The 17,525-nt window shown below is 39.1% G+C and overlaps 1 protein-coding gene across 1 annotated transcript in view; it reads right to left on the bottom strand.

The window, feature by feature from the left end:
* ZDHHC2 (zinc finger DHHC-type palmitoyltransferase 2) overlaps nt 1-17,525 on the bottom strand; it is a 1,463,314-nt gene that overhangs the window by 702,362 nt on the left and 743,427 nt on the right. The window contains 1 exon segment of the mRNA XM_044062506.1: nt 2,592-2,615. Within this exon segment, the coding sequence (XP_043918441.1) occupies nt 2,592-2,615 (24 nt within the window).

Raw genomic sequence — 17,525 nt, 5'->3', positions numbered from 1 at the left:
ACAAAAGCTGTACAAAGCCTATACAGTAAAGTATACACACAACTCTCTGTCAATAAATTTACATCTACACCTGTTCCCATTATCAATGGGTCTAGGCAAGCCTGATCTCTGTCTCCATATCTATTCAATCTATATATTGAGCCACTCTTTCTGATGTTGACACAAAAATATGTTTGCATCACCCAAAACTCCATACTGTGACTTTTTACTGCTTTTGCAGACGACAATGCTATTTACTTCATACTTCGTAATTCTGACATACCAAAAATTATTCAAACTATCGATTACTTTTCTACATTTTTTATTATTATTTTATTATTGTTTATTATTTTACACTTGTTAACCAAGGAAGTCTGACTTGACACAGGTCCTTTTTCAGTGTTTTTCGTTGGTGTTTTGCAGACATATAAGAAGGAAGCACAATGTTTCATAAAACATGTAAGAAAGAAGCAACAATGCCAATTACAGACTAAACAGAGGTTAACAAACTTATGGGAAATTACTGCTTTGATAGAAAAAAACAGATACATGGTGAATGCCTTTCTTTAGCTGAAGCATTCACATTATACATCATGATGAGTAAAATACAATTTACTGATACAGTAGGCTATTTCCCTATAGATGTTATTGCTACTAACAGCGAGGATTTCATATTTTTTCAGGACAATAATTTGCAGACAGACTAATGAACGTCTATCTAGGAGTGTTACAGGAACATAGCCAGGTGTCTGCTAAGTGTGACTTAAGCAGATTTTTAAATTGTATAATAGAGCTGTTTGAGGTTATTAGTGTTGGCAGCATTTTCTAATTATAGATTCATTAATTCTTATACGAGGTGTACACTAAGTGTATATGATCTGTAGTCAAGAACACCCCTACTTCATTGTTTGTGCTTTCTAGTCTCTCAGAAAGATTACACTAAAGTGCACATGTAGTCAGCACTTTGTGGTAACCTTTATGAAGCCTTCCTGACATTTAAGGCTGTAAGAAAATCAGTAGGGAATTAGGAGAAAGAAGGTATGAGTCATGTTTGTGTTGTCTGTTTACTTAGAATGATGTACACAAAGTGTACACTTAGGATAGGTCTTAATGAATCCCAAGGTAAATCTCCATAAATTTTTATTTCATTTATTTTATTTTGTTTTATATTTGTTTACCGGGAAAGTCCAACTGGACACAAACCCTTTTTCAGTGGAGAAAAAAGCTCAACATAAAACATAAAAGTGTACATAATTACACACTCAAGTTCAACATATAATAAAATCCTGTGTACACCTTGACAATATACAGGTACATCGTATATCCCAGAGAAATGCATAAGAAAGAGTATAGTAAACAATTTTACAGAGTCAAAGCAAGAGTGGGTTAACCCATTCATAGATTAAAAATCAATAGATGTCATGTGCAAAAACTTTTTATAAAAAGAGAGGTAGAATTATCCCTACAAGTGCTAATTCCTTAGCAACAGTGTTTGAAATACAATTTTATGTTTTTTGAATGATAAAAAGTAACAGCCTAAAAAATAGTCTAACCAGGAGTAATGCATGTGCATAGCCATGTTTAGATAAGTGAGATTTTAATATTTTCTTTAAATGAAATATGGTAGTAGTAAGTGTTATATTAATATGCAGTACGTTCCAGATTTTAGCTATATAATTTGAGAAGAGTGAGTTTCCTGCAGCATTATTGGCTCTGGTTACATTTATTAGGGATTTACTGCTAGAGTGAAGAATCCTATTACTGGATTATGGATGTAGTAGATTTTGAAGGGCAGGGTTTTCTCTGGTTGGATGAGAATTTCATGGGCCATAGTTAGCTAGTTATAAAGTAAGAGTTGAGGAAGTTCTAAAGCTGCAGTATTTCCTCTAAACTTCAATTTTCCTCAGCTAAGAAACTTGACATTTCATGAAATTAAGACTTCTTCACCCTTGAAATATAAGGGAATTCATTTTGACCAAGATCAATAATTGATGTTTCATAAAAATGCTACATATATAAACATATATACATATAAAAACCTGGAAAAGAATCAGAGACCTCCAAAGCAGACACCCAAACAACCTGCACTTCCTGTCACAAACCAGACAACACATAAAATACAAAATCAGTGTGCCGCATAATCACAGCCCTTAAGGTGAAATAACATACCTAACACATTAGTAATAGGTGATTCTATAGTCAGGCACACTGACGTCCCACTCACTAGGCTGGACAAGCAGAAGGTTACTGTTAGCTGCCTGTAGGGAGCTAGAATCCGCCACATAACATAAGCACTCAGGTCACTCCAGAACAAGTACAAATATGACTCTGTCATTGTTCATGTTGGTGTGAATGACCTGAGACGTACCTCCTGGGACTACATGAAAAGAGACATGGAAGAGCTCTTTGATCATGTAGCCCAGGCTGGTATGACCCTGACCCTGAGTAGCATCCTGCCCTCACCAAAAATGATACCTCAGTATAAAGAAAAAAAAATGATCAATTTCAACAATTGGCTACGCTTCTGGTGTCATTCAAAGGGGATCCAGTGTCTGTCAGCCTGGGACGACATGCTTGACAAACTGCGTTGCTTCACAAGAGACGGCTTGCACCTGTCACCCCTAGGCTTTCGAATACTGGCCAAGGCTCTTGCTGCCCCTATAGTGCCTTTTTTAGGCAAGGCTCAAAAGTCAAACCCACCTCCATAAACAGCACAATTAACAAAAAACTGAGGGTTATGCTACTCAACACCGAAAGTTTTAATCTCAAAATGCACGCACTTGAAGCACTCCTCAGTATGGAGAACGTCGACATCTGTGCAGTAACTAAAACCTGGTTCAAGGCTCCAGAGAGCACCCCAGCACTACCGGGCTACAACTCATACCACACGTTTCGGCTACAGAACATGGACCGAAACACAGAAGGAGGGGATGTATCCATATTCATCAAGGATTCCTACACCTCCAGGTTAGTGGCACAGCATGATACCTCTGAGACCATCCATGTGCAACTAACATCGGGCATATTTGCAATGCAAATTGTGGCCTGCTACAGATCACCCTCCATGACCCAGGACCACCACTCCACCTTTCTGGGTGATTTAAATTACCCTACCATTCACTGGGAAAACTACTCGAGTACAAATTCCCAGGCTCAGTCCTTCCTGGAATTCATCAACTCAAACGCCCTGGATCAGCTGGTAAACTCCCCTACCAGAGGTGAAAACATATTGGACCTGGTCATCACCAACATGGGCGACAGGTGTTCCACACCAGAGGCCAACCTGTCACTGGTTAGATCAGACCATAAACTAATCACTCTGGATGTCCACACCCCACCATCACCCCCAACTAAGGAAACCACAGTAAAAAAACTTTTCTAAAGCAAACTTCACCTTACTTAAGACAGAGGTGGTAAGTTTCACAGCCCCCACTCTAATGGATAATGCTGCCCAAGATGCAGAAACCTTTACAAATGCACTCTATGAGCACCTACAATGATGCATGGATTGTGCCATCCCTAGCAAAACCAAGACTCACTCCTCTAAGAGAAGGAAACCAGTTTGGTGGACCCCTGAAATAAACAGGTTATGCAATAGATGGAGGAAACTAGTTCAGAAAAAAAGCAAATCCCAAGAAGGAAAGACATCCCTGAAAAGTATCAGTAAGAAACTGAGGTCCCTCATGAAATCTTCCAAGGCTAACTTTGAAAGACAAATAGCCAAGGATCCAAAAGATAACCACAAAGCCTTCTTTAGCTATGTTAACAATCTATGTGGCAACTCGCAGATATGCACTGAACTAGTGCAAAATAGCACAAAATATACTGAACCTACTGATATTGCCAACATCATGGCAGATAGATTCAGTGCAAACTTCACCCCCCTCTCACCTCCAAAAGGGCCCACAACAATACCGGAAAAGCGTAGTGTCCCAAAAATCACAGACACACAGGTGAAAACAGCCCTTTCAAAAGACAAAAACACAGCGTCGATGGGACCAGATGGTATCCCAGGCTGTGTCTTGCAGGAACTACAGCACGAACTAACCCCCCACATAAACACACTGTTCAAACTCAGCCTCTCCACAGGCTACATGCCCATAGAATGGCAAACAGCAATGGTAATTCCTCTCCACAAAGGAGGGGCCACAACTGACCCTAGTAACTATTGCCCCATAAGCCTGACTAGCCTGGTCTGCAAGGCTATGGAGCGCATCATCATGGAACTCATTAACAAAGACATTGGGAACCTCCAAATACTTGACCCCGACCCAGTTCGGCTTTGTTAAGGGCAGATCATGTCTACTAAACCTGGTTGACTTCTTTGAGACAGTCACCAAGACCATAGACAAGGGAAAGGTGGTTCACACAGCCTACCTTGACCTCACCAAGGCTTTTGACACCATTCCCTAGTCAGGTATTACAGAAAAACTCACCAGCCTGAACATTAACCCCTACATCACGAGATGGGTTGCCAACTGTCTTACAGACAGAACTCACACGGTAAGAATAGCAGGCTCCAGGTCCGACTCTAAACCAGTCACAAGTGGTGTCCCACAAGGCTCAGTCCTGGGACCCCTACTGTTTGGCATATACTTCTCAGAAGTACAGGTAAACACAGGAGGACTATGGCTAACCAAGTTCACTGATGGCTGCAAACTGGGAGCCATAATTGACTCTCCAGCTGACAACGACATCCTCCAAAAGGGCCTTACTGAGACTGACACCTGGTGTCAAAGTCATGGCCTCAAGCTAAATGCCAAAAAATGCATAGTCATCCCATTTTGGAAAAACAAAACACCCACAAATTACCACATAGGTGGCAGCACCCTTAATACAGAAGAGGTAATAAGAGATCTGGGGACCCAGGTAGATAGTAATCTCTCCTTTTACAATCATATTTCCAAAGTAGTTAGGAAATTCTTCTCTGTGGCCCATCTAATTACTAAAGGGTTTGCATCTAGAAATAAAGAGGTTATAGTGCCCCTCTACTCGTCACTGATTAGACCTATCATACAGTAAAATGCCCCATTTGGAATGTACCTCACAAGACACTTCCAACAGCTGGAAAGACCACAAAAGTACCTCACCAAGAGGATTACTGGTCTCAAACATATGTCCTATGCAGCCCAGCTAAAAAAACTCCGGCTGTACTCAGTGGCATATCGCTTATTCAGAGATGATCTCTGCCTGACTTACAAAGCCCTGTCCAGCTCAGAATTGATGGACATGCTCCACCTAAATAAATCCAAGTCACTGCGAGCCACATGCTCTAGTGAACTAAACCTCACCACAACAATAAATAGAACATGCTGGAGGGATAGATTCATGTCACAGAGACTCCCCATGCTTTGGAACAAAATTCTGAATTACATCAGGCAGAGCCCCTCACTAACACTCTTCAAGAGAAACCTTGACGGGTGGAGGGGTAAGAGACAACACACCCCTGGGATCACTTCATTGGTCCTGCTTGACAGTGGATCAGTTAATTAATCAATGGAGCGGTGAAAGCCGACACACTTTTGCTAGGCTTATAAATGCTTCGGGCAGATAGCCTAGTATCTACCTAGGAACCTATATTTGGTCAGCTATACAAAGTGATATTGACAGGTGAAGTAAATTAAACCTTTTTCTTTTATCAGAAGTAGTTATAACTAAATTAAATATTCTGCTAAGATTCATATTTCTTTTTAAGTCATCTTTTCAGCTTCTATCCCGTAAAGTCTTCCAAAAATATAATTTCTAAGTTCAAAAAATTAATTTGGGCACCCAAATCAATACACCTAGCCTATAACAAGCTAATCATACTGATCATCAATGCAATATGATCGATTAAAGTCATAAACATATCCTCTAATGTCAAAACATGACAATCCTTCTGGGTTATGATCTGGCATAATCATATTCTCAAATTGTATAGCAATCCTAGAACACTGTTACAGTTAACAGCAGGACATCAGAAAATTACAAATAACTGCATCTACCTTTAAAAGAATAACCCTATTCCAAAAGTTCATTAATATCTTAAAACTAAATTATGTTTTTAATCTCTTTTAACCCATCAGTATGAATTGAAACTTTAAGCTAAATAATGTGATAGACTTATCCACATTTCCTCTCATCAAAGACAGACTAGTCATACATTTTTAAAGCATAAACCTGCATAAGACTCATCCTTTTCCAGCCTACAAGGACTCTATTTTCTAAGGTAGTGTAGCAACTGCTTTATGTTTACTGATGACCTGCTTCTAACTCATAGTAACTAATCTTTCCATCCCACCGACTGTCAGTAAAAAGTACCACAACAGCACTATATTATGACAGCTCCAAGCCATTACTGCTACATATACACAGACTATTCAAAATCAGCCCCTATGCAGGCTTTGTACCATGAATGGAGGACAGCAACTGTCATCCCCTTGTATGAGGGTGGGGAGAGAAGACACCCAGGAAATTATACACTAATAAGTCTGACCATCTCGATCTGTAAGCCTATGGAAATGATCACTGTAAAAATAATAAATAAGGACATGGGTAACCTACAAACTCTTGACCAAAGCCAACTCAGATTTGTGAAGGGTAGATTCTGTCTTCTTAACCACATTGTCTCCTTCAAGAAGCTTACTAAAGCAATGAATGAGGGCACATCAATATACACCACATATCTAGACCTTACAAAGGCATTCAACACCATCCCATATTTAGGCATTGTAGATAAATTATTCCAGCTAAATATTAATCCTTATGTAACTCACTGTATAGAAAATTGGCTTACAAACAGAGCCAAGAAATTGGGGGGGTGGGGGCTCCTCTACTTCCTCCAAATGACCTACCACTAATGGTGTATCCCAGGGTTCAAGTCTTGGGACAGTCCTCTTTGGCATTTACTTCTTGGGTGACAAAATAAATGTTAAAGGTTTATGGCTGATCAGGTTTGTAGATGACTGTAATCTTGGTGCCACCATAAACTCCCCAGAGGACACTAAGATACTCCAAGAGGACCTTTCCCAAACAAATACATGGTGCCAAAACCATGGATGAAAATATAATGCTAAGAAATGTATAATAGTATCCTTCAACAAGCATAATTTCCCTAGTAATTATCACATTGACAATACATCCCTGAAAATTGCTCCCAAAGTCAAGGATTTCGTAAACTATGTCGACAACAACCTCTCCTTTGATCACCATCTATCCTCTATTGCAAGGACGTCCTTTTTCATCTTACAGCTTATTTATTTAACATTTATTTAACATCTGTTTGCCAGGATAGTCCGACTGGACAAGTGTCCATTTTCTGCAGAATTCTGGGGAGAAGAACACCATAAGTTTACAGAGAGAAGAAAAATTTACAAAAAAGACATTACAGAATAGTAGTATACGGACTGTAGACTTTACAGCAGTTAGTATACAATAAGAGAATATTACCCCTTTTAGTTGAAAATACAAGTGTACAAAATATACAATGAGAGTGGATAAGAACATGGTAGAACATTGCAAGATATTTCACAACTGAATAAGGGTATAGAAATGTTTAAGCTTCCATATATACATTCAAGAAAATATACATGTAAGAGCACACACACACACATATATATATATATATATATATATATATATATATATATATATATGCACACACACATGTATATACACTCATATATAGGTTATTGCTCACACATGGATAGCTATAGTTAGAGCATGTTGTTTGAGTTGTCCAGAACAGATGGGGTGAAGAAACAGTGAGTGGATGAGGCTTCAGGGGGTCAATTACAGTTGCACAGATGGTGGGTGAAGAGGTATGTTTTAAGTAGGCTTTTGAAGGAGGGTGTGGAGTTTTGTAGTCTGAGGTCAGAGAGAAGGTTGTTCCATATTTTTGATATTTCATGGGCAAATAGTGATTCCCCGGAGTTGCTTTTGCATATGATGGTTTTGATAAAGTGTTGGAGGACCGAAGTTGTCTATTTGAATTGTAGAAGTTCAGCATGCCAATCAGGTCAGGGATTTTATCTAAAGGTATATGTACAAAGGTATAAAGGTATGTGAAGGGTATATCTAAAGGTATTTCATCCAGGTCCAGGGATGTAATCATTTCACTGTATTTGGTTCTTTGAATATAATGTCCCTTTAGGTAAGTACCTATTCAAACATTTGCCACAGCTGGAATGACTACAACACTTTGTCACAGAAAAAATCAAGGCCTTAATCCTAAAAACATTGCAGACCATTTCAAAGCCTTGCCACTTTTTTGGTATCATGCAGGCTAATAAGAGGTTATCTCTGCCCTATATATAGGCCTCAGCAGACCCTGTCCTCTCAGATCGGTTACACATTCAGATGTTCAGTGGTACCATAAACTCCTGCTCATGGAATCTCAATCTCGTTTGCAAAATAAGTAGGAAATGTTGGCTGGACAGGCCTATATCACAGAGAATACCACTTTTATGGAACTGTCCTCCACTCCACATACAGCAGAGTGTTTGTATTACTCTAGTCAAATGTAATTTGGATGACTGGATGGGAAAAAAGTAAATTCACTCTTGGATTAGCACCCATGTCCCTCATGGATGAGGTGACAGGTAAATGACCGAACACAACCTTGTTCTACCCAACTCAGTGTTATTCACACACAAAAATATAAGGGCTAAAATTACCATGGAAATGTAAGGCTAGGCTTCTTAAGATCCCCACAGAACAAGGGGTCTATATCAATTAATTGAACATCCTATTTAGCGAATGCTTATTAGTTGAACACTAATAAGCGAAAATGCTAAATATTGAATCTTCATTTCAGCAAAATATTTCCATGGGAAAACAACCAGTTAGATATCATTGGAGATTTGTCTTTTACCCCACTGTAGTGCGATCTCGGAGTTGGAGGAGTGTGTGAGATGCAGCCCCCACATTGGGGGGATGTGGGGGGTGTAGCCCCCTTCACTACATTGGGTTTTCTTTGGTGATATTTTTCTGTGGTTTGCTGGGTTGGCCAACTCTTTTTTAACCCAGAAAAATGTTTCGCTGAAACAAACGTTCAATATTTAGCGTTTTTGCTTATTAGTGTTCGTCTAATAAGCGTTCACTAAATAGGATGTTCAATTAACTGATATAATCCCCAGATCAAGAGACTAGCAAGTATCTATGTTTATTTATTTATTATCTTGCTTATATAGCCTTTGTTAACCAAGAAAGTGAACTGGTTCATAATAATACTAATGCTGCTGCTACTACTACTACTACTACTACTACTACCACTGATACTACTACTACTAATAATAAATTAAGTACTCCATGAAACATTTGAGTGGCATGATCAGACAAAATTAGAGTATAAATGTGTCTGATTGGTACACTCATAATAACATGCATTTTAAAGAAGATGAAAGTTTGTAAGTCAAGGAATTTACATTACAGCAATTATAAGCTGTGGAGTACAAACAGTTTTTCTCAGTCATATGAATATAAATTTATAAATAATAATAAGGCATGAAATATCAGTAGCAATGCAAGGGTACAGCGAAGATTGTAGATGCCCTGGGAGCAAAAGGTTAAGGGCGTGATAAGGCAATCCCGATCGCTCTTTTGTAATAATACATATCAGTTTTAAATGTTGGTATTGTACCTGTGCTCAAAGAAGAGCACTGTAGCACTCCATGTGTTGCTTAACTGCCTAACTGTAGCAACTACTTGCTGCATTGTAGCAATCAGTTTGTTACAGTTTAAAAGAAAAATAAGTATTTTTAAATTTTTTCTGTCTTTCTTTCTTTGTTTCTTTTTTGAGGCAAATCTGAGCACTATAGTGTTCTGTGTGTTCATAGTTTGGTCTGTGTGTGGTATGAACTGTAGCATCTGCTTGTTACAAATGTAGTAAGAAGTTTGCTACAGTTTATAAAAGGAAAAAATAGTTTTTCCTTATTTCTTATTTGTTTCAGATAAATCTTAGAGCTATAGGGCTCCATGTGTGGTATAAAATGTAACATCTGCTTGCTACAAATGTAGCAAGCAGATTGCGACATTTATAATACATTTTTTAAAGATAAATATGAGTGTTGTAGCAGTCCATGCATGGTATTAACTGTAGCATCTGCTTTTTGCATTACAGCAAGCAGTTTGCAGCAGTTTAAAGAAAGAGACAAGCTCCTCCCCATTACTCTCAGTTGTGGAAGGAGGGGTGGGGGTGGAGTGTATAAATGGGACCTCATTGGTTCCTGCATTTCAAGAGCACCAAGTAAGATTGCAGACATTTTTTTGGGGGGTAATGGTTTCAGGCACTGGATGAGCCAGCTATGCCTTTGTGAAATACTAACAATATTTCACAGACACACTTGGCATAATGGTTAAGACCTTTGCCTCCCATGGACAAGATTCAAACCAGACCTCTGGCCTGTTATCAGACCTCTAACCAATGCCTGTATGGTGTGTGCATATTCTCCCTGTTTCTCTGTGGTGTGCCTCTCACCTCCCAAAAACATGCTATGTGTTCCCACCACAAACTCACCCAAGAATACAGCTGTGGGCAGTAGCACAGACTCAAGATTATGTCTATTGGCAGAAAAGTTGTAAAGACCACCAGCTTGGGTCATCATGTGTGGTGCACACTATCCTCAGGATAGGAAAACACAGGTCACAGACTGTGCCTGGTGTCAGGGCTAGCCACTTCATGAAGTGTAGCTTGGCTGTAGGTGATTTTGTCATGTTGACTAATATTTGCCTCGCATGCACAAGATTCAAATCAGACCTCTAGCTAATGCCTGTATGAGACCTCTAGCCAATGCCTTATGGAGTGTGCATGTTCTCCCTGTTTCTCTATGGTGTGCCTCTCACCTCCCAAAAACATGCTATGCATTCCCACCTTAAACTCACCCAAGAATGCAGCTGTGGGCAGTAGCACAGACTCTAGATGATGTCTATAGGCAGAAGAGTTGTACAGACCAACAGCTTGGCTCATCATGTGTAGTGCACACTATCCTCAGGATAGGAAACACAGATCACAGACTGTGACCAGTGTCAGGGCTAGCCACTTCATAATGTATAGCTTGGCTCTAGGTGATTTTGTCATGCTGACTAACACTGCCAAAGATGGGCATAAATATTTGCTTGTGATAAGTGGGTTGAGGATCAGGCCTACTCCAGCATATTCCAGGGAACCCAAACAAATGGTGTGAGGGACTTATGTACCTCTACTGGCTATTGGCTTTTCATAAAGCCCAGTGGCCCTAGGTCAGTAAGCTACTCACCACATTCAGTTGTCCAGCTTGGGTTACCTGGGATAACTCTGTTGAATAAAAACTAGACATAAAACAAATTAAACTACCAAACATGAACTAAAGATTGCTATGCTCAGTATAGGTTCACTGACAAAACACAGCTTGGAAGTGGATGACATGATGGTAAGGAACAGGCTGGATATCCTCTTTATTCAGGAGTTACGATGGAATAATAGTACAGCAAAGCCACTTGGCTTTGGATTCAGAATCTACTACCCAGGAAAAGGACAGACAAGAAATGCTGTTAGAATTGTGGTGAAGGAGAAGCCTCAAAAAATAGTGAGGGATGTTATGACAATAAGAGTCCAGTGTAAGGATAAGGCACTATTCCTAATCTCAGCCTATGCCCCAAAGCAGGGCCCTGATAGTGAGGAAAAGAGTACATTCAGACAGCAGTTGTAGGACCTGCCAAATAAACCAGAGCAACATGAGCTATTGTTACAAATGAGAGACCTGAATGCAAATATCAGGACAGACAGAACAGGCTATGAGGACCATACGTCTAAATCCCTTAGCAAAAAAAAAAAAATCTGGACAAAGCCAAAAATAAGGGGAAACAAAGGCCCCAAAATAGATACAGATGTTAGAACCAGGCAGAGGTGTCCTCTTTCCCCCTTTTTATTTGCTTTATGCTTACAGCCATTGGTAAAGAAAACAAGGGACCCAGACATTTAAGGATATAATCAGCATGGTAATCAAAAAAAGTTGGATTTATCTGCATACAATATTATTTTGTACCTGGTAAAACCAGAAAAAGACAATCATAGTGCTGTGGACCATTTTGTGACAGTTCAAGTCTTTGTGGAATATAAAATTAATGAACATAAAACAAAGGTTATAGTTGTAAACAATGTACCCCCACACAAGAATTCATTCAGCAATACCCATACTTATGGGGACATGATAAGATGAAGTATTTAGCAGTATGGATTAAAAGTATTCTGTTATGACAACTACGGATATGTGGGAAGAGACTAAACAAAAGACAATACAAAAACTGAGCAACTGGAAGCTCTTGTTTATGGATATGGATAGCAAGATACAAGCAGTGGAAATATTTTAGTTCTTTTAGTTTTACATACAAGTCAGACATACTTTTATCAACCAGAGAAAAAGTTGTGGTCAATAATTAATAAAGAGTTGAGAGAATTTGTCGCGGGGAGAAGAGAAATGGTCAGGTAGGATAAGCTGATCCTTCCAACAGAACAAGGTGGTTAAGGATTACATGATTTGAAGGGATATTTCAGAGCTATACATTTAAAGCTCATATGCGTCACACAAGCAGAAAGGTATAATTTAAAGTGGAAAGGGATGATGATGAAGCACAGGGGGGTTCAAGAAATGAAAAGAGAGTGGGAATTTGGTTGCAGATCCTTAAGGAGAATAACAACAACTATACATAATGTTATATTCATAAAGTACAGAAAGCATTCTGTGACCTAAGCCAACACAAGAATGGGAAAAGGAGATCTTGCCAACAGGGGTGACTGCAATTAGGAGTACACAGAATAGGCAAGAGGGGATGGAATTTAGTAGAGAAGACTGGCAAAGGAACCAAGGTATTGGGAGCAAATAACTAGAGAGGCAACGGTAATAGTATGGGAAGAGGTCAAGAAGACAATTAAGACTGCAGGCAAGAGACTGTTTCCCCTAACAGTGGTTAATATCAGAATGAAGGCAGAGGGAAAGGGACAGGAGAATCCTAAGTGAAAGACCTGCTCTTGTAGAGTTTTTAGTTGAATCTAGAACAGAAATTGCTGTTAAAAAAGGGATAGTTAGTAGGATGTATAAATATAACACAGTAACTATGGGAACCAATCTGAAGAGGTTAGAAAACAATGGGAAGAAAGACTGGATACGCAATTCACAAGGTAACAATGGGAGGACATATATATATATATATATATATATATATATATATATATGTATATATATATATATATATATATATATATATATATATATATATATATATATATATATATATATATATATATCTGGTCCCAAATATGCAGCAAAGCCTAGAAGATTTAAGATTTTTGCTTGGAAGTGTTTGCATAGGTATTTTTATACCTCATGCAGACTCGAAAGACTTTTTCCTCAGGTTGATGCCAAATGTTGGAGGTTTGATGAGGAAGAAATAGATAAATGGGAGCATATGTTCTGGGAGTATAATAAGTTGGCAGACTTTAATTCCCAGCAGAGGGCTCTGTCAAAAATATTTGGTGAACAAATGGCTGTAACTAAGGAATTTTTTTTTTTAGCTGGGATATAGGATCTGCGTTGCCTAGCCATAGTAAGGCCTTGTTAAGTTTAATTCTGGTGGCTGACATAAAATCAATTACTATGAAATGGAAATCAAAGTCTAAACCAACTATATTTGAAGTACTGAATGTTGTAACAGGGATAAAAGAACCAGAAGTAGAATCTTTAGAAAGGCTAGGGGCAAACTACATAGAAAGAAAATGGAAATTATGGGAACAATATATGCAGAATAATATTCTGGAGGAGGAATGAGGTTTAAGGGAAGGCAAGAACTGAACAATCTATGTATTGTTGGATTGATGATAGTTATACAAAAGAATACATGTCTGTATAATGTCTGTAAATGAGAACGTGTTAATATGGTTTGTTGTCTTTTAAGTGTAGCAGTACCAAAAACACTTATACCAATAAAAAAAAGGTATTGCAACAGTCAAAACAGATGAACCAATGATTCATAAAAATCCAATACTTGATTCCAGGTTAACATTAGATTAAGCGCTTTTGTCCTGAAAAAAACTAGGACTTCAGTATTGATTCTGAAGAAGTTCTAGTTTTTTTCAGGATGGAAGCACTTAATCTATTGTTAACCTGGAATAAAGTATTGGATATTTATAAACCTTTAGTTCATCTGTTTTGACTGCTGTGATACCTTTATTATTGGTAAATATATGTTTGCCTACATCTTAAGTGATAATTCAATAAAGGTGTTAAAAACATAGTGGCAGGTAACTATTGCTGTTATAAATGTAGAAAGTTGCTACAATAACTGATTTTGTTTTAGCATGCATTTTCTGAAGGATATGAAATTTGACACTCAAATGTATGTCATTAATTAATGACTTCACTACCCTGTGGTTTGGCAGAAAACCACAAGTTTTATGAGGAACAGACCAAAAATATAAGGCAAAAATCTGTACAATTGAGCGGTATGAGGACTGCTTGGGCCCTGATGGGCGGGCAACAGGAATAAAGAAGGAAAAGCCATTCTAGACTGCCAAATGGCTTGATGATGGCCAAGACATGGCTTAGCAAGACAGGCAGTCAGAAGATCACATATAGGACTTCCTCCTAGGAAGGAAGAGACATTGAGTTAGATTCATTGACTGCAAAGTTGCTCCTAGTGAAACTGTCAGATCACAGAATAAACCACTGTTTGCCACAATCAGATGGAAAAAGTGGTCAGAGAATGCTCTAAGGTCAGTGACTAGGATAATGATCTGGATGTTGACTGGAGAGAAAAGACAAGAGTTCAAGGTATTACTCAGGACTATAGCACATCAGAAAGAAGAAGAAATAAGTGGAGGTGAATAAGAAGGATGGGAACACCTCAAAACAGCATATGCGAGGACTATACAACAGATATGTGGCTGAGCCAGGCATAGAAATAAGGTACATAAGAAAAGCTGGTGGTAGAATGCTGAAGTCCAGGAAGTCATTCAAAGAAAGGAGCACAGGAAAAAGTGAGAAATAGAAAAGATGGACCAAGTTAAGAAGGAATATTGGTTGGCTAAAAACAGGCAAAGAGAATAGTTGCAATAGTGAAGAACTAGGCATCAGAGGTACTATACCAACTTCTGGAAAGTGACTGAGTAGATGGCACAAAAAGCAAAACTCTATCAGGTTGCAAGACAAAAAGTGAAAGATAAAGAGTCAGCAGACACCCTTCATAGGAGATGCCAGAAACAACCTGCTCACCCGTCCACAGGACACCAAAGAAGATGGAAAGAATATGTCCAGTAACTTCTGAATAAAGAAAAAAACACACAGAAGCTGTATTGCTCCAGACATAACCTACTTTGAAAGATGAAGAGGCGCTCACCTTAGAAGAACTAAGAACAGCACTAAAGAAAATTAAGTCAGGGAAAGCAGCAGGCTCAGATGAGGTCATGGGAGTTATGATCAAGATGTTGCTTGAGTTAGGGAAGAAATGGCTCCTGAGGGCACTCAGCAGTATGAGGAGAAAGGTGTATCCCAGATGACTATAGAATAAGCTTATTAGTGCTAGTGTGCAAGAAAAAAGGGACATCCACAACTGTGGTCAGTATAGAGATGTCAAACTCCTAACACACTGTATGAAAGTTCTGGAGAAGGTGATTGAAAAATTAATACAAAGACTAGTAGAAAGTAGGATGGAAGATGATCATTTTGGATTCAGATCATGATGCAGCACAACTGACCTGATGTTTGCAGTGAAAGAGATAGTTGAGAAGATGCTAGAGACAAGGAAAGAGTCCAACTGGGCATTCCTAGACTTGCAGAAAGCATATAACAAAGGGCAATCCTGCAATGGTTTGCAGTCCCAGATATTTTGGTAGAAATAGTGCAGGCTGTGTACAGAGTCCCAATGACTCAAATGCGAACACACAGGGGTTCTCAGTGGGAATGGGTGTGCATCAGGGTTCAGCTCTGAGCCTATTGCTGTTTAGACTGGTGATGACTACATTAGCAGACAGATCAGAGGGGACAGCTGCTCTAGGCAGATGATGTGGCACTACAGGCAGATTCTGAACAAGAACTTCATTAAAGGACAGGGGAAGGGAATCCAAAACTGAAGGCACACAGGATGAAACAGAGTACAGATCAGACAGTTCTAATGGCAGAAAATGGAGGAAATCAGGAGCAGCTGTGAAATGAAATACAATGGGAAATAATGGAACAATTTAACAGCTTCAAGTATCTGGGAGGGGTGGCTGAGGAGAATGTTAGTCAGAATGAGGAGTTCAAACCTAGAATGAGAGGGGCTACAGTTAACTGGCACAGAGTGTTAGGGGTAGTGTTTGACAGAAGAATGCCAAAGAAGATGAAAGGTAAGGTGTACAAAACAGTGGTGGATCCAGTTATACTGTACGGTATAGAAACTTGTGCAGTGAAGGCAGAGCAGTTGAAGCTAGAAGTGATGGAGATGAAGTGTCCGAGATGGGTGGTAAGATGCATACTGTGGGACTGATGAAGAAATAAGGACATCAGAGTAGAAGGCAAGTACCTCCAACTGCAGAGAAAGTCAAGGAGAGTAGATTATGGAAGCCTGGACACATGCAGGAAAGCAGAAGACAATTCAGTGAAGGATGGTTAGGACAGGCAGGAAGGCAGCAAGAGAAAACAAGTGCAGCCAGCAATGAGATGGATGGATTGTGTTAGAGAAGGCCTACAACAATGAAGCATGACTGTCTGAGTCAAGAGAGATGGTCACAGTTAATGAGATATCTCCAACCCCATGTAAAAATGGGAAGGGGGGATGGTGATGATGATTATTAATGTTAAATTAGCTGGGATGGGTGGTACTTCTCAGTAGATAATAAGTATAGGCTGTAAAGGTATATTTAGCCAGGATTTGCAACTTGATAGATATGATAGTTGGCTAAAATGGGCCTATATCATAAGCACGAAACAGCTGAAAAGCGAACACGTAAAGAGAGACACATATTCATCAAAACGCATTTAAGCGATTCGATGAATATGTCACAGGACAAGGAGGTAGTTGGCCAGCTACATGGTGTTGCTCTTTCCTTCACTGTATTGTGATCTCTGAGTTGGTATATTTAGTTAGGAGGGGTGTGGGTAGCACAGCCCCCCCACCTGATTTGGGTTTCTAACTTTTTTTGCGAACGGCCATGTGAATTTGTCTGCTAGGAAAAAATTTGAGTACGTGGCCATTCGCTGTTTACAGCGTTCATGTTTTATGTGTCGATGTATATGTTGTCGCACATATGATCTTTCGTGCTTATGATATAGACCTGGATAAAATCTATAAAATATATTATTTTCTTTCTTAATAATGTCTGCGAAGAGCTGCTACAACACATTTAGCTGCTGCATTAAAAGTTTAGACTATTTCTTACTAAGGTGGGCAGAAAATATACTGATGGAATGCAGTCCCATCATGTTGAGTTGTTGGAACTTTCACTGTACCTGGAGTTCTCCTTTAACTAATAAAGAATGAGCTGTATTGTTTATCCAGTGCCTAAGAATAACTAGTAGGCTACAGTCTGAGTCCTTTCATGCATCCTTGCATATTTA

This window comes from Protopterus annectens, chromosome 2.part1 (genome assembly GCF_019279795.1).
Source record: "Protopterus annectens isolate FY-2018-M chromosome 2.part1, PAN1.0, whole genome shotgun sequence".
NCBI lineage: Eukaryota > Metazoa > Chordata > Ceratodontiformes > Protopteridae > Protopterus > Protopterus annectens.
The sequence above is the reverse complement of the archived record's forward strand: the minus strand, read 5'-3'. Positions and strand labels throughout refer to the sequence as shown.